The sequence below is a fragment of the Myotis nattereri genome (assembly GCF_964212035.1).
Source record: "Myotis nattereri genome assembly, chromosome: 7".
NCBI classification, from domain to species: domain Eukaryota; kingdom Metazoa; phylum Chordata; class Mammalia; order Chiroptera; family Vespertilionidae; genus Myotis; species Myotis nattereri.
In genome coordinates this window covers 13,883,405-13,900,829 of record NC_138082.1, presented here as the reverse complement: position 1 = coordinate 13,900,829, position 17,425 = coordinate 13,883,405, and the positions used below count along the sequence as shown (strand labels likewise).

At 39.4% G+C, this 17,425-nt stretch overlaps 1 protein-coding gene across 1 annotated transcript in view; it reads right to left on the bottom strand.

The window, feature by feature from the left end:
* Nucleotides 1-17,425, bottom strand: part of ADAM23 (ADAM metallopeptidase domain 23) — a 156,264-nt gene that overhangs the window by 4,017 nt on the left and 134,822 nt on the right. Inside the window, exon 25 of the mRNA XM_081095733.1 lies at nucleotides 7,189-7,279. Within this exon, the coding sequence (XP_080951859.1) occupies nucleotides 7,189-7,279 (91 nt within the window). The remainder of the gene's footprint in view (nucleotides 1-7,188; nucleotides 7,280-17,425) is intronic.

The window sequence follows — 17,425 nt, the reverse complement described above, 5'->3', positions numbered from 1 at the left end:
TGGCTGTGTGAGTTCTTACCACACTGTGGAACAAGCATTTTTCATGTCTAGAAAGTTGAAGATCAGAGTGCACAGGGAGATGGTACACTCTGAGGAGAATGGACACAGGCTCAGGTTAGTTAAGCAAATGCAGCAGATTAGCTTAGTTGAAAGGAACATTGAAATGCCTCGCTCACAGTGTCCAGTCTCCTAAAAAGTGGTTCTGATGTTTCAAAAGAGAAAAGAAAGAACCGGCAAGACACTTGTACAAGGCAACAAGAGTTGGCTGCAACCTCCCCATGGTCTGGTTTCATGTGGGGCATCAAGCAAGGAGGCTCATGCATTTAATCTGCGCACTGGGCGGGTGCAATGCTGCTGCCACCGAGGCATCATGCAAAACTGGAGACTGAGGAGTCCCCAGGAGCTCTCGTTCCCCTGCCCACTCACTCGGGGCAGCTGGATGCCCGTACAGCCCTAAGCACAAAGGGATGACAGTATATTCCTCCTCGCCTCTAGGTAATTCAAAATAAAAACAACACCAAAGTCCAAAGTTGATCCTGCAAAGTTCTTATTTTCCCCAAGATGACCACTTTGATGCTTTTTTTTGAACTATCACCTATGAAAATCTTTAAAGAAAATTTTCCTTTTCTTTTTGAAAGTTTTCATTAAAACATCTTTAATGGCCTAAGCACATGGTTCATTGTCCTAGCAGGTAATCCATTGCAACAAACACTATTTGCAACAGTGCTACTTCCTTTTCTTCCCTATCACCCACCACCTTACAACCCTCCTTTGAATCAATATTCTTGAAAGCATGCATTGCTGATGCTGCCCCAGAAACAGAGATGAGACCAAGAGGGACATCTCCCATAATGCATCTGTCCCTGAGTTTGCTCCAGAGCACAGGATGTGCATCTACTATCCATGATCACAGTCCTTGAAGGGAACTAAATTAGGAACCACACTTCCAGTGAGTCAAGTGGGGGAAAACAGGGACTGCTTGACCTTGTAAAATGATCCTGAAGGACTACTAGTTAGATATGTGTTACTGGAACTCAAAAGAAATGTTAAACTAATGTCTTCTCAATTAAAATGAAGGTAGAGTAAAGATCAAGCCAACCAGCGCTATGCATGTAAATGACGATATTGCCCACATCTACATTCCTTTATTCAAATGCAGGGAATGTCAGGTAAACAGTCATGTCCAAGGCCATAACTACAATCCAATACACTTTTAAATGGAGATGTAAAATCCCACTTCAGCATGACATACAGGCAACCTCTGTGCTTCTTCTAAAAGTCAGTTTTTGAAGCTTAAATTGCATTTTTTTAAAAAAATAGAAACAATGTTCAACAGGGTAACTGGGTTCGCAGGCTGACTAGGAGGCTAAACCATGCTGCAGAACCATGTACTTATCAGAAAATAGCTTCTGAATACCAACAGGGGGTTCTGGGACCGTATTTCCTCGCCGATGAGGATGAAAGGGACACTCCCATGGCAGGGTCACCACGAGGGTCCCTCACATGTAAGCTGTAACCATATGGGCCACTGTACACTGACAACTGCTTGTCCTGAACTTTCTATATCTAAGTCTTTTTAATTTCAATGTGAGAGCACAGCTATCATAGGCATGTGCGTGCTGTTTTCCTTCCATGACTGTCTCACCTGAATATTCTCTGTTTACAAGGACTGTGAGGCAATTAACTTTCTCATCATAACCTGTTAAGTTATTTCTGGATCATTATAAAATACTAGAGGCCCGGTACATGAAAATCGTGCACTTGGGGGGGGGGGGGGGTTTGTCCCTCAGTCCAGCCTGCACCCTCTCCAATCTGGGACCCCTCGGGGTATGTCCGACTGCCGGTTTAGGCCCGATTCTAAACCGGCACTCAGACATCCCTCTCACAATCTGGGACTGTTGGCTCCCAACCACTCGCCTGCCTGTCTGCCTGATTGCCCCTAACTGATTCTGCCTGCCAGCCTGATCACCCCCTAACCACTCCCCTGCCAGCCTGATCGACACCTAACTGCTCCCCCTGCCGGCCCGGTCACCCCCAACTGCCCTCCCCTGCCTGCCTGGTTGCCCCTAACTGCCCTCCCCTGCAGGCCTGGTCGCCCACAACTGCCCTCCCTGCCGGCCATCTTGTGGCTGTGGGTGTTGCCATCTTTGAGGGCGTGGCAGTCAATTAGCATATTCCCTCCTATTGGCTGTGGGCACTGCCATCTTTGAGGGTGTGGTAGTCAATTAGCATATTCCCTCCTTATTGGCTGTGGGTGCCACCATCTTTGCAGCCTGCTGCTTAGTCGTTTGTTAGTCCCTCACTAATCCCCCTGCCAGCCTGGTCGCCCCATGGAGCCCATTGAGTTGTCCGTTCCATTGTGATGGTCGCTTAGGCTTTTATATACAGTGGGGCCTTGACTTATGAGTGTCCCAACTAACGAGTTTTTCGAGATACGAGCCGTCTCTCGGCCGATATTTTGCTTTGAGTTGCGGGCTAAAATTCGGGTTACGAGCCAGCTTCAGATACCCCACCGCTAGCTGGTGAATGCCACATCAGCCCAGCATCACGTGTCTCACTCATTCACTTTTTGATTTGACATACGAGTAATTTGAGTTACGAGCTCCGTCACGGAACAAATTAAACTCGCAAGTCAAGGCCCCACTGTATATAGATTACCATAAAGCACAAACCTTGCATTGATCCCATTTTTATTAACTTTTACTAGTTCTGAAAAACCTGTACTTTCATCCACAATATATAATATACACACATACATGTATGCAAAATTAAAACAACTCTTCAGGTAACAATAACCATCTCAGATTGTAAAGACTTTAGATCTTTCAAGGGTATATTGATCCACTGCTATCACCTTCTTATCTCTCCACAATGAGTCCTTGCCCACCCACCAAAAACCCCTCACTTCACCCTTTCTAGGCGACCTTAGACTGAGTTCACTTCCCCATGGGTGGAGTCAGGGGGCTGAACTCAATCTTCCTGGCAACCTGAGTGAGAAACTGCCTAACACAGGAGCAGCAGGCACTGGGGGAATTTTGCATTGGGATCCGGTCATGGAATTTGGATAAGCAGCAAGTCTGGTTATGCTCCTCATGGAAAGAATGGGTAACAGTGATCCCATTTCCTAACTCTGTAAAACCCAAAAGCAAATTTTAAAAAAGACGTGTATTCTTTTGAGAAAATATAATTAGCAATATTAAATTCCTTTCCAATTTCATCCAACTTGACATTCAAACAATTCAGTTAACTTCCCTTGTATTCATCCAGGTGGGTCCCTTAAGTTTTCATTTATGTGAGTACCTAAACAGTCTGTGCTCCACCATGGCCAGTGAAGTAAAACATAGGTCAAACGGAACTGCTTACAAAGTCAGGCTCAGTAAGAATGTGCAACCCAAGAAACTTCTCATAGAGGAAAAATCACATATGATAATTACACTGATTAAATGAACTACTTTAATGTCAAGAGCAGCTCTGCCAGGCCAGCATGGCCACTGCTGTCACTGAACCCGTGGAGAGAGCGAGTAGTGGGACAGTGGGACATGGTGAGGGGGTTCCACAGACTGAAACATTAAGGTATAGTTGGAAAAGCCCAACACTCATCCTAAACTCTTGTGATTTGCATTGTCACCAAACTATGTCACTGCTACCTGCCTTCAAGTAATTTTCCTACCATCACCTAGAATTTCTCTTTCCCACTACCATCAACTATGGCGTTCATATATTTTATGTGCATGTAAACGACCATACCTCACATCAAGTTTTCTGTATTCAGATTTAGGGGTTGGCAGTTAAAAAGCCATGTGCAAGGTAATGACGGCAATTCTGTTCATTTTAAATGGAGATATGAAATGTTCTTTTCATATAACTGTCACCTTTCCTAAGCTTTAGAGAAGATGCTACTAAAATGACCCTTCATCTGCATGATTTTTCCCAAAATCTAATAAAAGCAACAGCTCTAGTGATCTAATCAAGTAAACTGTTACACAACATTGGATAGAAGCCCCAAGTCCCCATGAGTCAGGATAGAGTTTGCAATCCTCTGCACCACTGCATCAGTCTGTGTGTGTAGGTGATGGAGAGGATAAGGAGCATGGGGTGAGGGTTATTAAATGAAGATGTGGGGGAATGTTGGACAAGTTGGCGTGCCAAGAGCCTAGATTTATTTTGCACAGGATGTCTCAGAGGAAAATTCTAAGACCCAAAAGTCTGGAAATCCATAGACTAAACCACCCCTTAAAAGCTCATACTTTTAGAGTATGAAATTAACTACAGTTACTAAGGTATATATCTACCACATTGCCCAATAGATCAGGATATGTCAAATACAATAACCTACCAAATAAAGCATTTTTTTTTCTTTTCAGGAAGTCTATAACCTTGCTTATGAAAGTCTTATTTTCATTAAGCAAAGCTTTCAGATTCTATGACTCTGCTAAGAAGAAGTAATATAAATTTATATTATTTTTTACCACAATAATCTTGGCAAACCTTCACGATCACCTTACACATACAAATGTACCTATATTCACACATACATCACACTCACATGCACACTTGGTTTTTACCACCTATTCGGAGGAAATGCGGTTTAAGAGGAAAAAACTATAAAAAATGGCAGTATGTGTCAGGGGTCAAAGCACTGCTGTACTTCTCATTTGTACTTGAATGGGTCAGGTAGGGCTGACCCTTCTTCCACATCTCCGTTACTCACGGTGTTCTGTCCAAAGACACGTGACGTTAGGAAAAAGCCGTACTTCCCCTTAGCAGTGCATACTTTTGGAAGTTTGTGTGCCCTCCAATTCTGCAGGTTACTTTGTTAATGGCTCTTCTGGCAATAAAAACCTGATTCAGGAGGGATGCCCAATACAGGTATTTAGAGCGATCTTTCTTACAAACTATTTTTTCAACTTCTGCTTCTAAAGGGAACCTCTTTAGTATTTTCACTGAACTCAATGAAAAGCTCTAAGGCTTTCAGTTCAACTAGCAAATAATTCTACTTCCAAAGCATGTCTACATTAATCATCGCCCACACTGCCCAGGTGGCGAGAAAACCTAAACTTGATCATTCAGCACCCACAGTCTTTTACTGCAAAGTCGTAGATCTTTCATGTCGAATATAAACCACGTAGCTACTATTAACGTCGAAAGCAAATTCAGATCCTCATGTAGCAACCAACAGCACGAAAACCAGCAGCTTCTCCACATCTAAACTCCTAAAGTGACTTCACTCCCTCACTTTCTTTTTTCAGAACATAAAAAATTTACTTCACACTGTTCTACAGTGTTTTTCTTTATTAAGGTCGTAGGGCACGGAAGGGACAATGACCTAGCACAGCACCTGCGCAGCAATCCCACAGCTCTTTCTCACCTCACCCAATGCCCATCTCCCCACCCACCCTTTCTGTTAGGTTGACTAGACATCTCTCTCCGATTTAATTAATCTAAACAGGGCCTAATCCACTTATATACACAGTGATTAAAAAGGCTTTTCTGTCTCTCCCCCAAAGAAACATGCAATTCAAGCTGTGAGCTAGGCCAAGCCGCCATTTTGAGGTCCTGCTACAGAATTGTGCTCTCATCTCCAAACGTTGAGGTGGGAAATTCGGTATTGCTTGCGGCTGGATGGCAAAGATGCACAGGAGGCTGTTTTCCAAGCCGTGGAAACTGAGGCTTCCTCATGCCAGAGGCATAAGCCTGAGCATGAGCCAAATTTCTTTTCCTTGAGGCATATTTAAATGAGGGTATTATAAACTAATGGATCATGGAACAACTGTCATGTACAGTGACTTGTTTACAGTAAAGTAACAAGGCACTAAGAAATATTTTCTTGAATTAGACCAGTCCAAACAAAAACATGTTATTCTGTCATGTGCCACATGAGTGACTCAGTATCTGGGCAATGTCTGGTAATATTGTGATGAGAAATTCAAACATGAGTTGCCCATTGGGAGTGTGTTTTTGAAAACACATTGATGCCACAACTAATGTTCCATCAAACAAGTTCAAGTTTATAAATCTCTCTGTGGAAAAGAAGTACTATTTGGTAACAACTTCCAAGTTAAAACACTCAAAAACTTGTAGGCTTGAATTAATTTAAATCATCTTTTGGTTTGTTTTTCTTTCATAAGCAATTTCTAATAATGACATTTTAACTGGTTTAAATACACAGAATTCAGGATACCAAATAGAAAGCTTCCTAATTAAGGCAATTATTCAGACAATTCAGGTCAAAAACTTCCTCAATTGTGTAACCAGATGAAGGCAAAGTGGGCTTTGAATTTGGGCAATGGTCTTACTTCCCACTTAAATTTGTTTCTATAGATCTGGTTGAACTGTAATTTATCACAAGGAATACTTTGCATAAGAGGTCTTATTTACAAATCGTGAGGCATCACAGCACGAAAAGCAATAGAAAGCAATTACCCAGTGAATCTGAGGTATAGAAATATCCGAACTGAATAAATTAGGTTTGAAATTTTGGATTATTTGTGATTATCTGGCACACCTATTTAAATGAACTTAGTTCTGTGATCAATGTACCATCCAAACTAAAAGGGAACTATGAAGACACACCAGGCCTACCAGTCACACCAACATTTGCAGTTAATTAGAAAATATTATCACAAAACTACAGACTTTAAATTCCAATGTGAAACCAATTCAGCTGGTTAGGGAATTAATGAAAATACTTTTGAAAATCTGTTTATATAAAATAATGAAGCTTTTAAAATCATAAAGCTACATACAGTCCGACATGTGAAAAATGATGAACAAATGGTTACTTGGGGTGTGAAATTTTCAAAATGTCAGTGGACTGTAAACTAGTTTTAAACAGATACAAGGAGTTTATGTCCACCATTTCCAACTGCACAGTTTCCTCACAAACCTGTGTATTAATAAATGTCTCTCAGACTGTTGCACCTAAAAGCTGACTGTCTTCTGTTAAAGAACTCCCACTTTTTCTCTTCAACCCAGTGCATGGGAGTTCCTTTCACATTCCATGTTTCCCCACTTGCCTGAAGATGACATTTGGTGTTTCCATGTTTCTTCTTTTCTGACCCATTTGTAAATGAGGTATTTTTCTCAGTCTTACTGTTAAAACTTGTAGCAGGAACTCAAAACTTGGTTATGTAAGCAGAAAAGAGAAGTGCCAGAGCCACTGAAAAGAAGGCATGCGGCGTTGCTTACTTAAATCCCCATCCTGTGCCCCCAAGGACAATAGCTGCTACCAGGATGGCACCAGCGATGGAGCCTATTATGAGATTGGTGGCACTAGGACCTGTGACAAAGGATCATGGGAAGAAAGTCATATGAGCCAACCACTTTCGTTACCACCAGGGAAAGGCAGTTGAGCGGTTTCAGGAAGTCAAAACCCTGCATGAAAGATTGCGAAACACATAAATCACCTTTTTGACTTAGCTTAATTTCACTTTCCACGCTGTGGATAACGACTGCTGGGGTTTGAATGCCTTTACATCTGCAGCTTCTGCACCACTGACAATTAAGTTCCATTAAATCCACCTTCCGCAGAATTTGAAGCAAATAGGCGCCAATTGCTGTCATTACACGTCTTTCTTCTCCTCCCCTTTCCCAATACCATGAATCAAACAAGTAAGAGTGCATAAAGAACGCGACTGCATTAGAATTAGCTCAATCTGCTGGCAAACGAGGGCATGAAAAGCAGGAAACATCCTACTGAAGTGTTCTTTCAAGCAGCACATAAAGTTGTCTGAATGCTACATGTTTTATGCCCCACTGGGAGACAGTTAAAATTCAGAAGTCAGAAGGAGGTTACCAATAAAGATCTGACTTGGAAGTCTTGTTCTCAAAGACATATTTCTTAACTGCACAGATCCAGGCAGGGTTTAAACGGCAGCACGGGCTTCCAAAGGCAAGATATAAAAAAAGTATAAAACTCATTTGGGTAATTTTGGGGAAATGGGAAAAAAAAATGTTGTTTCAACTGTTTGAGGGAGAGTTGGTAATACACTCTTTTTAAATGTAAGCAACCTTCACTTCAGTATGAGAATTACTTTAAGTATCACATCGTACAGGATGCTAATATGCAGGTACAGCGCACCCTAACAGCAAAATACTTTCTGTCCTAATTTTATGCCCCTGTTCCCAAGGTCACAAAGCCCATTTTGCTAGCTCCCCTGAAACCCTCGGGTTTGTGTGTGCCTTCATTGCTGTGTAAAAGATTCTCTTTTCTGCTCACATCAGTGCCCTCGACTGTGTACATAAATGGATGCCACTTTCAGCAGCCCTGAAATTGTGTGCCGCGTGATGTTTTTACTCAGAGACCACCCGGTGTTTGTAGGTGCGAGGAAAGGTAGGTGGGGGTTACAATGGGCATCTCAGGGATGAGGTCTCTCGGGAATCCCGGGTTTGGACACACCCTTAAGACTAACCATTGAGGTTCTACAGAACACAATCTCAGTGGCCTTTAGCGATATGGCCATAATAATAAATAATAATGAGAGCCACAAAAGCTGGTTAACTACTATTCACTGTCCTGACGATGGGGGTGCACTTTTAAGCAGTTGGCATTATTATCTCATCTGATCCTCACCAAACCCTAAGCGGTAGGGACTATGACTACCCCTGATTAACAGATGGAGAAATAGAGGCTTCTAGAAGTCAACACATGACGGAGGCAAGATTTGAACCCAGATGTGTTTGACTCTAAAGCAGGCGTGGGCAAACTTTTTGACTCGAGGGCCACAATGGGTTCTTAAACTGGACCGGAGGGCCGGAACAAAAGCATGGATGGAGTGTTTGTGTGAACTAATATAAATTCAAAGTAAACACCATTATATAAAAGGGTACGGTCTTTTTTTTTTTTTTTAGTTTTATTCATTTCAAACGGGCCGGATCCGGCCCGCGGGCCGTAGTTTGCCCACGGCTGCTCTAAAGCTTATGGGATACACCAAGGGGCAGCAAACTACATCCCACAAGCCAAATCTGGCCCCTGCTGACTGTTTTTTCAAAGAAGCTTTATTGGGACACAGCCAATTCATCCCCATGCGGGTTTACAGCTGCTTTTAGGCTAAGACAGCAGAGTCGCAAGGTTGTGACAGACAACCTGTCGCCCGCAAAGCCAAAACTATTTACCATCTGCCCTGTTACAGAGTTTGCTAACCCCTCCACTAAAGCAACATTATTCCATGTATATGTGTTTCCTCCGCAAAGCTTAATAGGGACTCAAATTTTAAAACACTTAAAAATATTTATATTACCTTGTACAGAATGTACGCTTTAGACACGATTTGCACCTTACTGGCTCAGAAAACAGGCTGGAATTAGAATCAATACATAACCCCTGAGAACTAATTCCTGGTCTACAATGATAAACTAAGGAGTAGAAACAAAAGCAAAACAAAACAAGGCCTCTGTCCTTGGAATCCTTAATGACAAAATAACAGTACACTGCCAGTCAAACTAGGAGGCATTAAAACTACAGGTACTATGTGGATTTTAATTTATTTTTTAACTAGTATTTACTATTTACTAAATTTAACTGTATTTACTATTTTAGCAACTCTGGCAAAATTTAGAATTTAAAGGGAAAAATCAGTAAGCTATCAGACAACAGCGTATACACCAAGAATAACATCTATTTTTAGAAAAAATGTATATACACGTATACAGACTTACCTGTCACAACCAGAAATCGCCACAAACCAACAACACTGGAAGGGAAGGAAGACAAGGACTGTGCCTTACAACAAAGCTCCCAGGTCCTGCCCGGCTCTAAGACTCCAAGGGAACATTATTAAAGTTCACCCCTCCAGTTAGCACAGCCAATAAATTACATTTTAAAACAATGGATTTGAAATGGTTTTTAAAAAAATGACCTTTCTTCCCAGGAGGAATTTCACATGTGTGTGTGGCATTTCCCCTGGAAAGGAATGTTACTTCTGTATCTAATCCAGTCAACAGACCCACGGTGAAATTTTGTAGAAGTTCGTTTTCTAGAAATATTTTACTTCACATATACTTTATTTTCTAACAGAGATGGAGAAACAAACTATTTTTTTCAAGTACTTTTAGCTTCCCCGGGGTTACTAGCTCCGCAGTCCATACTGATGGGATGTGAATGACAAGATCCACGTCTAGTCAAAGCCCTTCAACCCAGGTGAGATTTAGGGAATCGACACCACCTGTGACCTACGGACCTCCCTCCTCATGCTATTTCTTTCCAGCCCTGGGCCTCCCAGACCCAGTCTGAAAGGAGAACATCTGTGTGCTGCCACCAATGGGACTAAGAGACAATGAGTGATGTTCTCAACTTGCCTATGGTTTGGGCTGATTGCGTGGAGGTTACCTGGCGATTCCTTAAGATCCTAGCAATTTGTTCCTGGGCCACTGTGAAGTGTTAACATCACCACAGTGAGCAGAAAAGACAGCATGCGGAGTATTTTTGTAATTTGCAAATGCTCTCTCTGAAATTAGAGGGGGAAAATCACAATATCACAATCATCTGTCAGTCTACATGTACACTGGCAATCTCATGAAAGCAGTAGCCCATGGAGAACTGACAGCTATTCTGAGGATATAGATCAAGTGCAGAGCAACCTAAATAGAGGCACCACGAGAGCTCAATGGCAAGTGCGTGCAGGCCACGTATTTATACTCGGGCTCCTCAAAAGACAAACCCACCAGGTAATTTGCAACTGCTCCCTTAAAGTTTGCAAGTTTGGATTAAATATCTCTTCATTCTTAATGCTGTTCGCTCCAAAATATTTATGTAAACATCAAATTGGAATTATTAACCTATTTTATTTAAAAAGAGGCAATGTGCTAAATACCTTCTTTGTAACAACAAGCTGAAGCTTCCTTCAGCATTCGCAATCAACGGAGAAAATATTAGTGGCTATCATTCAGATTACCCTTAAAAAAGAGCTACAACTGTTGGTAATTCCTAATTATATAGGTGAATCTATCTGACTGGTGATGATTCAAATTGTCATAAGAGTCCTAATAAAACACTTCTATGAAAGCATTTTTGCCAATAAATATTAAAAAAAAAAGAGGTCTGTATCTTATTAGCATTACTTTTCAAGTGGAGGAGCAACGGAAGCTTTTGGACCATCCTCCACGGAGAAGACATCAGCACCCAGGATTATGTCATGCCCCACATTGTTCCAGACAGGAGAAGGTTCTCCACCACACGAGAAAACCACACGACACAAACACGTCCAAGTCACAGCACAAGTAGCACCACCACGGGCAACACATTAACGAGACGACACGGGGGAGTCAGGGGTCGAGGGTCAGCTCACACACCGGGAACCACAGGGAAACACTCTGAAACTCAGAAAGATGCTTACTCTATTCCCCACCCCGTGCCTCCAAAAATCACCCCCAGGGCCAGAATGGTGCCTGCCACAGCACCTATTAGCCTGCTCGTGGCCAGGTTCACTGTGTGGAGGGAAGAATGGAGATTTTTTTTAAAACAAAAACAATTTGATCACACACTGATTTCACTAACGTACAAAATCACCTATTCAGGAGACGCTTTGAAAGTCAGTTATATATTAAAAAATTTTTTTGCTTATTAAGTTCTACATACACACCAAAAATATTCAAGGATAATCTTGTATTTACTTTCCAACTCCAAAACCTCTAGTTAAAAACAGAGTCTTACACTTTTAAACAAAGAAATAATACAGCTGGAGTTACAGTTCCTATAAGGAGTGAAGTGAAATTAAAATGTAATTTAAACTGCCGAGCAACAAATCTGTTTTTTAATTCAGAAGTTATAAACCATTAGTGGACTTAAAAAAAAAATCCTCAAACTATAAAATATGCCTAAGAAGCTATATTTTTAAAGAAATCCAAAACTTACTCAATTCTGTGGAAATCCCTACAAGTTTAAAAAGAGAGTATCTTTAAAATTAAATGCATTGTTACCCGGGGAGTTATTTTCCCTGGAAAAGTATATTTCAAATAACTCTGCAATGTTTGTGTTTCTGCCACAGTATTTGGACATTTAGATTTTCGTTGATAGTCTGCAGTGTATAGGCTTTGCACTGAGGGAAAGTAAGGGGTCTGGGAAAGTGTATTCATTGCTTCAAACTATGGAGCGGTAAATTACTGAGGAGACACGCCATGCCTGCACACCCCTGCTTCTGCGTACGGCTTTTGTTGCAAAGTGGGACTGGAATGTGTGATGTTTTCCAAATATGGCAATACATAATACAAAATAATCTAAATTCTAGCTCAGATTTCCAAACTGTAGAGGCAAATACTGGGATAAAAGCTATAATGACTCATTTTTTTAAGACCTTAGAAAATCATTGCTTTCAGAATACTAAATTAACATTGGGTATTAACTAGGATGTATATATATATATATATATATATATATATATATATATATATATTTTTTTTTTATTTTTTTTTTGCTAAAGTTTTAGGCATTGGCTCTCAGAGCCAAAATACACAAGAGTTCTATTAGCTCTTCAATCTTTACATAAGCCACATGCTAAATTATAGGAAACACACACTCCTGTGAAATGTGATGCTGAGTAAAAATTTGTTAATATTTTTAAAATTATAGTAACTATGAATGATGAAAAATAACTAGTTAATAAGGCTTTTATATTTGCTAAGGATGTGATTTGTTACTGCTGAATCAAGAGAATTAGGCAATTCACCATGTGTTAGAAACACGAGAGGAACAAGATATTTCTGCAGATGCTTCAAATACACATCCAAAATAAACAGAGATAGTGTATAACCTCCACTGATCAAGAATAATCATTTCCAAATTCTTAACTGATAAGTATCCTTAACACCAAAGCAAGGTAAAAGTGGGGAAAATTGCTTTTTCAAAAGTATCCTCTCCCCTCCTTGCTCTCTCTGCCTCCGGTGACTTTAAATTCTATTATATTGAAAATATATAAATTCCATTTAATTCTTTATCAGGATACTAGCAGGGTTATCTCTTCAGTTGGTAGTTTCTCAATCTATTTTCAAATTGACATGAGTGAACGGAGTGGCTCACAGGTGGGTAGATTTTGACAGGGGCTATACTTGCAAACTTAGGTCTCAGCACTTCTGCACAGCTACAAAGAACTTACCATCTCATTGGCAGGAAACTCCTTGGACCTTTGGAGATCTATGCTCTGGTTTTACTTCTCTACTAATTTACTTCTTATATAACTGTATTTCATTCACTCACTCATTCATTCTTTCTCTACTACATGCCTTTTTCTCCCAGGAACTATGCTGGGCGCCAACCTTCACCCCACCAAACCTGAAGATGGAACTCTTCAAGATTCTAGCTAATAACACCATCAGCATATCAGGAACTGAACTTTGCTCCCTAACTCTTTGACACACTTACCTTTCATTGTAACTTGACTGATTGTGGAAACTGTTTATTACCTAGCAGTATGTTTTCATTTTTGCTTATTTATTTCTGTTTGTTGGTTTATTATTATCACTTTCGTCTTGGCCCCTGCTATCTAGGCTCATATGTGCTAAAAGGTAGAATTTTTGAGAAGTGTATAGTATCGAGAATAAAACTATGAACTTTCTCATTTTTTAAAGAATTTCTATTTGATATGCAGAAGTCTTCCACAGACAGGGCATGCTTCAGACATTTTTGACATTGTGTTTTAAAAACTGAGTGGTTGGTGTTTTTCTTTTCTTACTTTTAGAGAGTTTCTGAAACAGAAAGGTACATTATTTAGTTCAGATGATTCCAATGAGCCAAAAGGTGCTATAATCCTACATCCCTTAATACCGAAAAGACAGGAGGCATCAAAGCCATCTTTATACTCTATGGACCAAAGTTCTTCCTTCATCATTTGCCTAAATTTAAGATTAAAAATAAATACTAAATGTACTCTTTATACCTTAGAGTATCATATTGGCATGACAAATAGATATTTTACCTAGCTCCATATTTCAGTATGTCAGACATACACTCAGACCTCCTTACTCTTTTCCAGGAAATAATAATAAAAATAAGTTCATTTGGGGGTACACAGGGACAAATATCTAAAGGAATGAAAAAATAAATTATTTTATACAAGAATATTAATTCAGTCAGTTTAGCTGTCAATAACAATATCATGGCATTTTTCTGAACCTAAACAAAATGAACTCATAGTTATTGAAAATTTTAAAACTGGTAAACCCTTATGTTAATGATGAGGCTATTGTTAGTGGAAAATATACCTAAATGAGATATAAATATACATGAGCATAATCATATATGATAACTATAACATCTCATATAAAATCATAGATTTGTACACTCACAAAGAAACTCAGCTTTTAAAAAGACATATGCAAAAGGTAAAGTAAACATTAACTAGTACTCCTCAACCTATTTAGACAGAAATTGTTGTTTTCAAAATACTAAATGCTAGTACGTACTGGGTCAGCTAAGCTTAATCATTACCTGGTTATTGTTTCACCCTTTCTACTTATTCCTGTGCTACAAGAACCAGCATAATAAGCTAATACATACTCAGCTTTAAATGAGGCGGTGTGCAATAACAGAAAATGGCCTGGGCTCAAGATCAGGTCATCGACATTTTATTCCTGGCTCTGCCCCTAACTCTGTATTAACCCTGATAATTAAGTTAGTTTTCTCATCTGTAAAACAATGGGTCTGCACTAAGCTGCCACCAAGGCCTTTCTATCTCTGATTTGATGACTATGGTCATGATGGGAGGGTCTGAACAAAGCTCCCAGGAAGGCTCTCTGTCCTTCCACGTCAATGAAAATATGTGACAGGGTCCAGTGTCCTCTCTTCCCTCCTCTAAGGGTGATGTAAACCAGCCAATGAGAAAAGTTCCATTGTATTCCATAATCAGCACCATGCAAAAATGCCTACAAATCGACAAAAAGTATGGGTACTTGACTTGGCTCTCCCCACAGCAGGTGGGAATCCTAGGTCCCTTAAACACAGTTCAAATGTATGCTACCCTAGCAGAACAAACTAGAATAATATCTTCCAGCGAGTTCAGTGGAAACAAGCTGGCAGAGAGGGCCCAGAAGAATGGTTTTTTGTTTTTTGTTTTTTTTTTGGGGGGGAGGATGGGAAGTGGGAAGAAGAAGGGGAAAGGGTTAAGGGAAAGGCATGGGCATGCTCCCAGAAGAATCTTTGTATGTAAAATAAATAGCAATGCAAAAATAATAACAACAATAAAGTGATATGTAATGGAAAATCTTTTTTAAAAATGATTGTTCACATTGCTTTTGCTTTGAGATCCTATCTTTTCCCTTTTAATATCTTTTAATTGAGAAGTTGGAACAAATTATTTAGCATTCTTTAATCAGTGGGTGAAAGTGGACAATGTTAGTTGGTGCAGAGTGACTGCAATGGCAATGCTTTTATGTGTTTTTAGTTCCTACCCAGATGGAGAGGTTGAGTTTTTAATTCTTCCAGGAATTTGTAATTAAAATGAAAGAAATATCCAAAACACATTGGTTCCTTTCTGACAGCCTCCATTCAATAGAAACCATCACAGAGTTCACCTATATTTTTACTAATTTGGTCTTGATTCAAAGGGCTGTAGTTGGGTACAACTCTTTTATGCCAGTGTTCATGATTTTTTTTTTTAATAAAAAAGGCAATAGTTTCAACTTGCTTCTTGATTTTTTCTTCCCTCCACAACAAGTACAATGAAATTAGATAAAACTAAGTATTTTTTTTAATTCTGTCTCACTGTATCTATACAGAAAATCCTTCATCTAATGGATATGACCGGCCTGATTATTGTGGGTGCTGCTTGCTGTATATGGCAAGCATTGGAGAGGACCCAAACACAAGATTCAGTAAAGCAAGTGTCAGTCAAACCAATTCAATCTTGAGAAAGAATATTCAGCATTCAGCTATGGAGAAAAACCTTTAGCTCCTCACACAGCTGCTGAACCCACAGTTAAGAAAGTAATGATTGGAGGAAGCATTAGAGATCTTGCTTCCTGGCAATTGTCATCAGTTTGGCTAAAATAAACTCTTATATAGAATTTTTTTTTAAAAAAAATAAAGTACTGTTTTAACAGATCTTGAGTTCATTACCCATTACTCTTTCTCAAGGCAATATAACACATGGGTACTGCTACACTGGAAATCAGCGCTGCTATGCAGCATTTCATTTATTTTACATATTCCCAAAAGGAAGGGATGTAACATTTATTGAGTGCCTACTATGGGCCAAGGATGTGCTTGTCTTTTAAATAGTTGACACTCAATAAATATTTGCTATCTGGATAAAAATATAAATATATAGTTTCTCTCTCATCATCTTCTCTGAACCAGAATATCAAAAATAAAATCATAAAGCCTACAACGAAGTGTTACAGTTTTGATTTCTGTTATTCCCCAATTTAACTAGTATATCTGCTGATTTTTCTATAGAGGCTGAAAAAGATATAAAGATAAAGCTATTTTTAGTGTACTATTATTGTTTGACTTTTCTGGAAATCTAATAATAACTGTTCTTCATATATGTCAATTACTGGCTTTTTTTTTCAGTTTAATGATTACTAGAGATCACAAGAATTTTAACAATTTTAGATCCCATGGTTATGTTACCCTTACTCTAATGACTCCACTGACTTCATTAAGAATGGGGGGGGGGAATACAACAGGAACAAAATATGCCAGAATGTTCTGTTGATCACCTCTGAGTTGTGGAATGAAGAGTGATTTTTACTTTTTTAAAATCTTTTCTATATTTTCAAAAATTTTTTACAATAAACATGTATTATTTGAATGATCAAAAAGGTTGTCCTTAAAGATAATGTAGAATAGCACCTCATTAAATACGAAGAAACAAAACAAATACTGCTGTGAGTATCTTCTTCTCTAGAATGGAACTGTTCACTTTATGCCTCCAATTCAGCTTTCTAGGTCTGGGCGGATGCAGGAATGAGGAGAGTCAGGCAGTTAATAATCCCTTACGCTACCTAATGAAAAAGGCAGAGCCTAAGGCAACTGAACCCTGCTCCTCTGCATAGGCAGGTTTATTTTATACTTTCCTGGAGGAAGAGCAGCTAGATCTTTAAGAGAATCACAAGGATGCTATGGAGAGAAAATCTGGAAAAAGGGAACCTCTGCATCTCTTGTCAGAGTCTAAATCTTCTCTACATCTAACTTCTGAAGGTGGATCTAAGAATTTTTTTGTTTAAGTTTCCAAGTAACAAAAGACTGGATGTAAAAGTGGAACTGGCTCCTTTTTAGTAATAGAAGAAGAACAGAAATAGACTGTGAGGGTGTGATTATGATTATCGCATTTTAATATCATGGGCATATTAAGCAAATGTATGAAAAGTATTTTAATACACCCACTATTACTGAACGTTAAGCGTGCACTTGAATCAGCCTAAATCTCTTCAGGAATTGAGGGCTATAGCGCTTCATATGCTTTTGAAGTTGTATTTTCCCCATGTGAGCAAT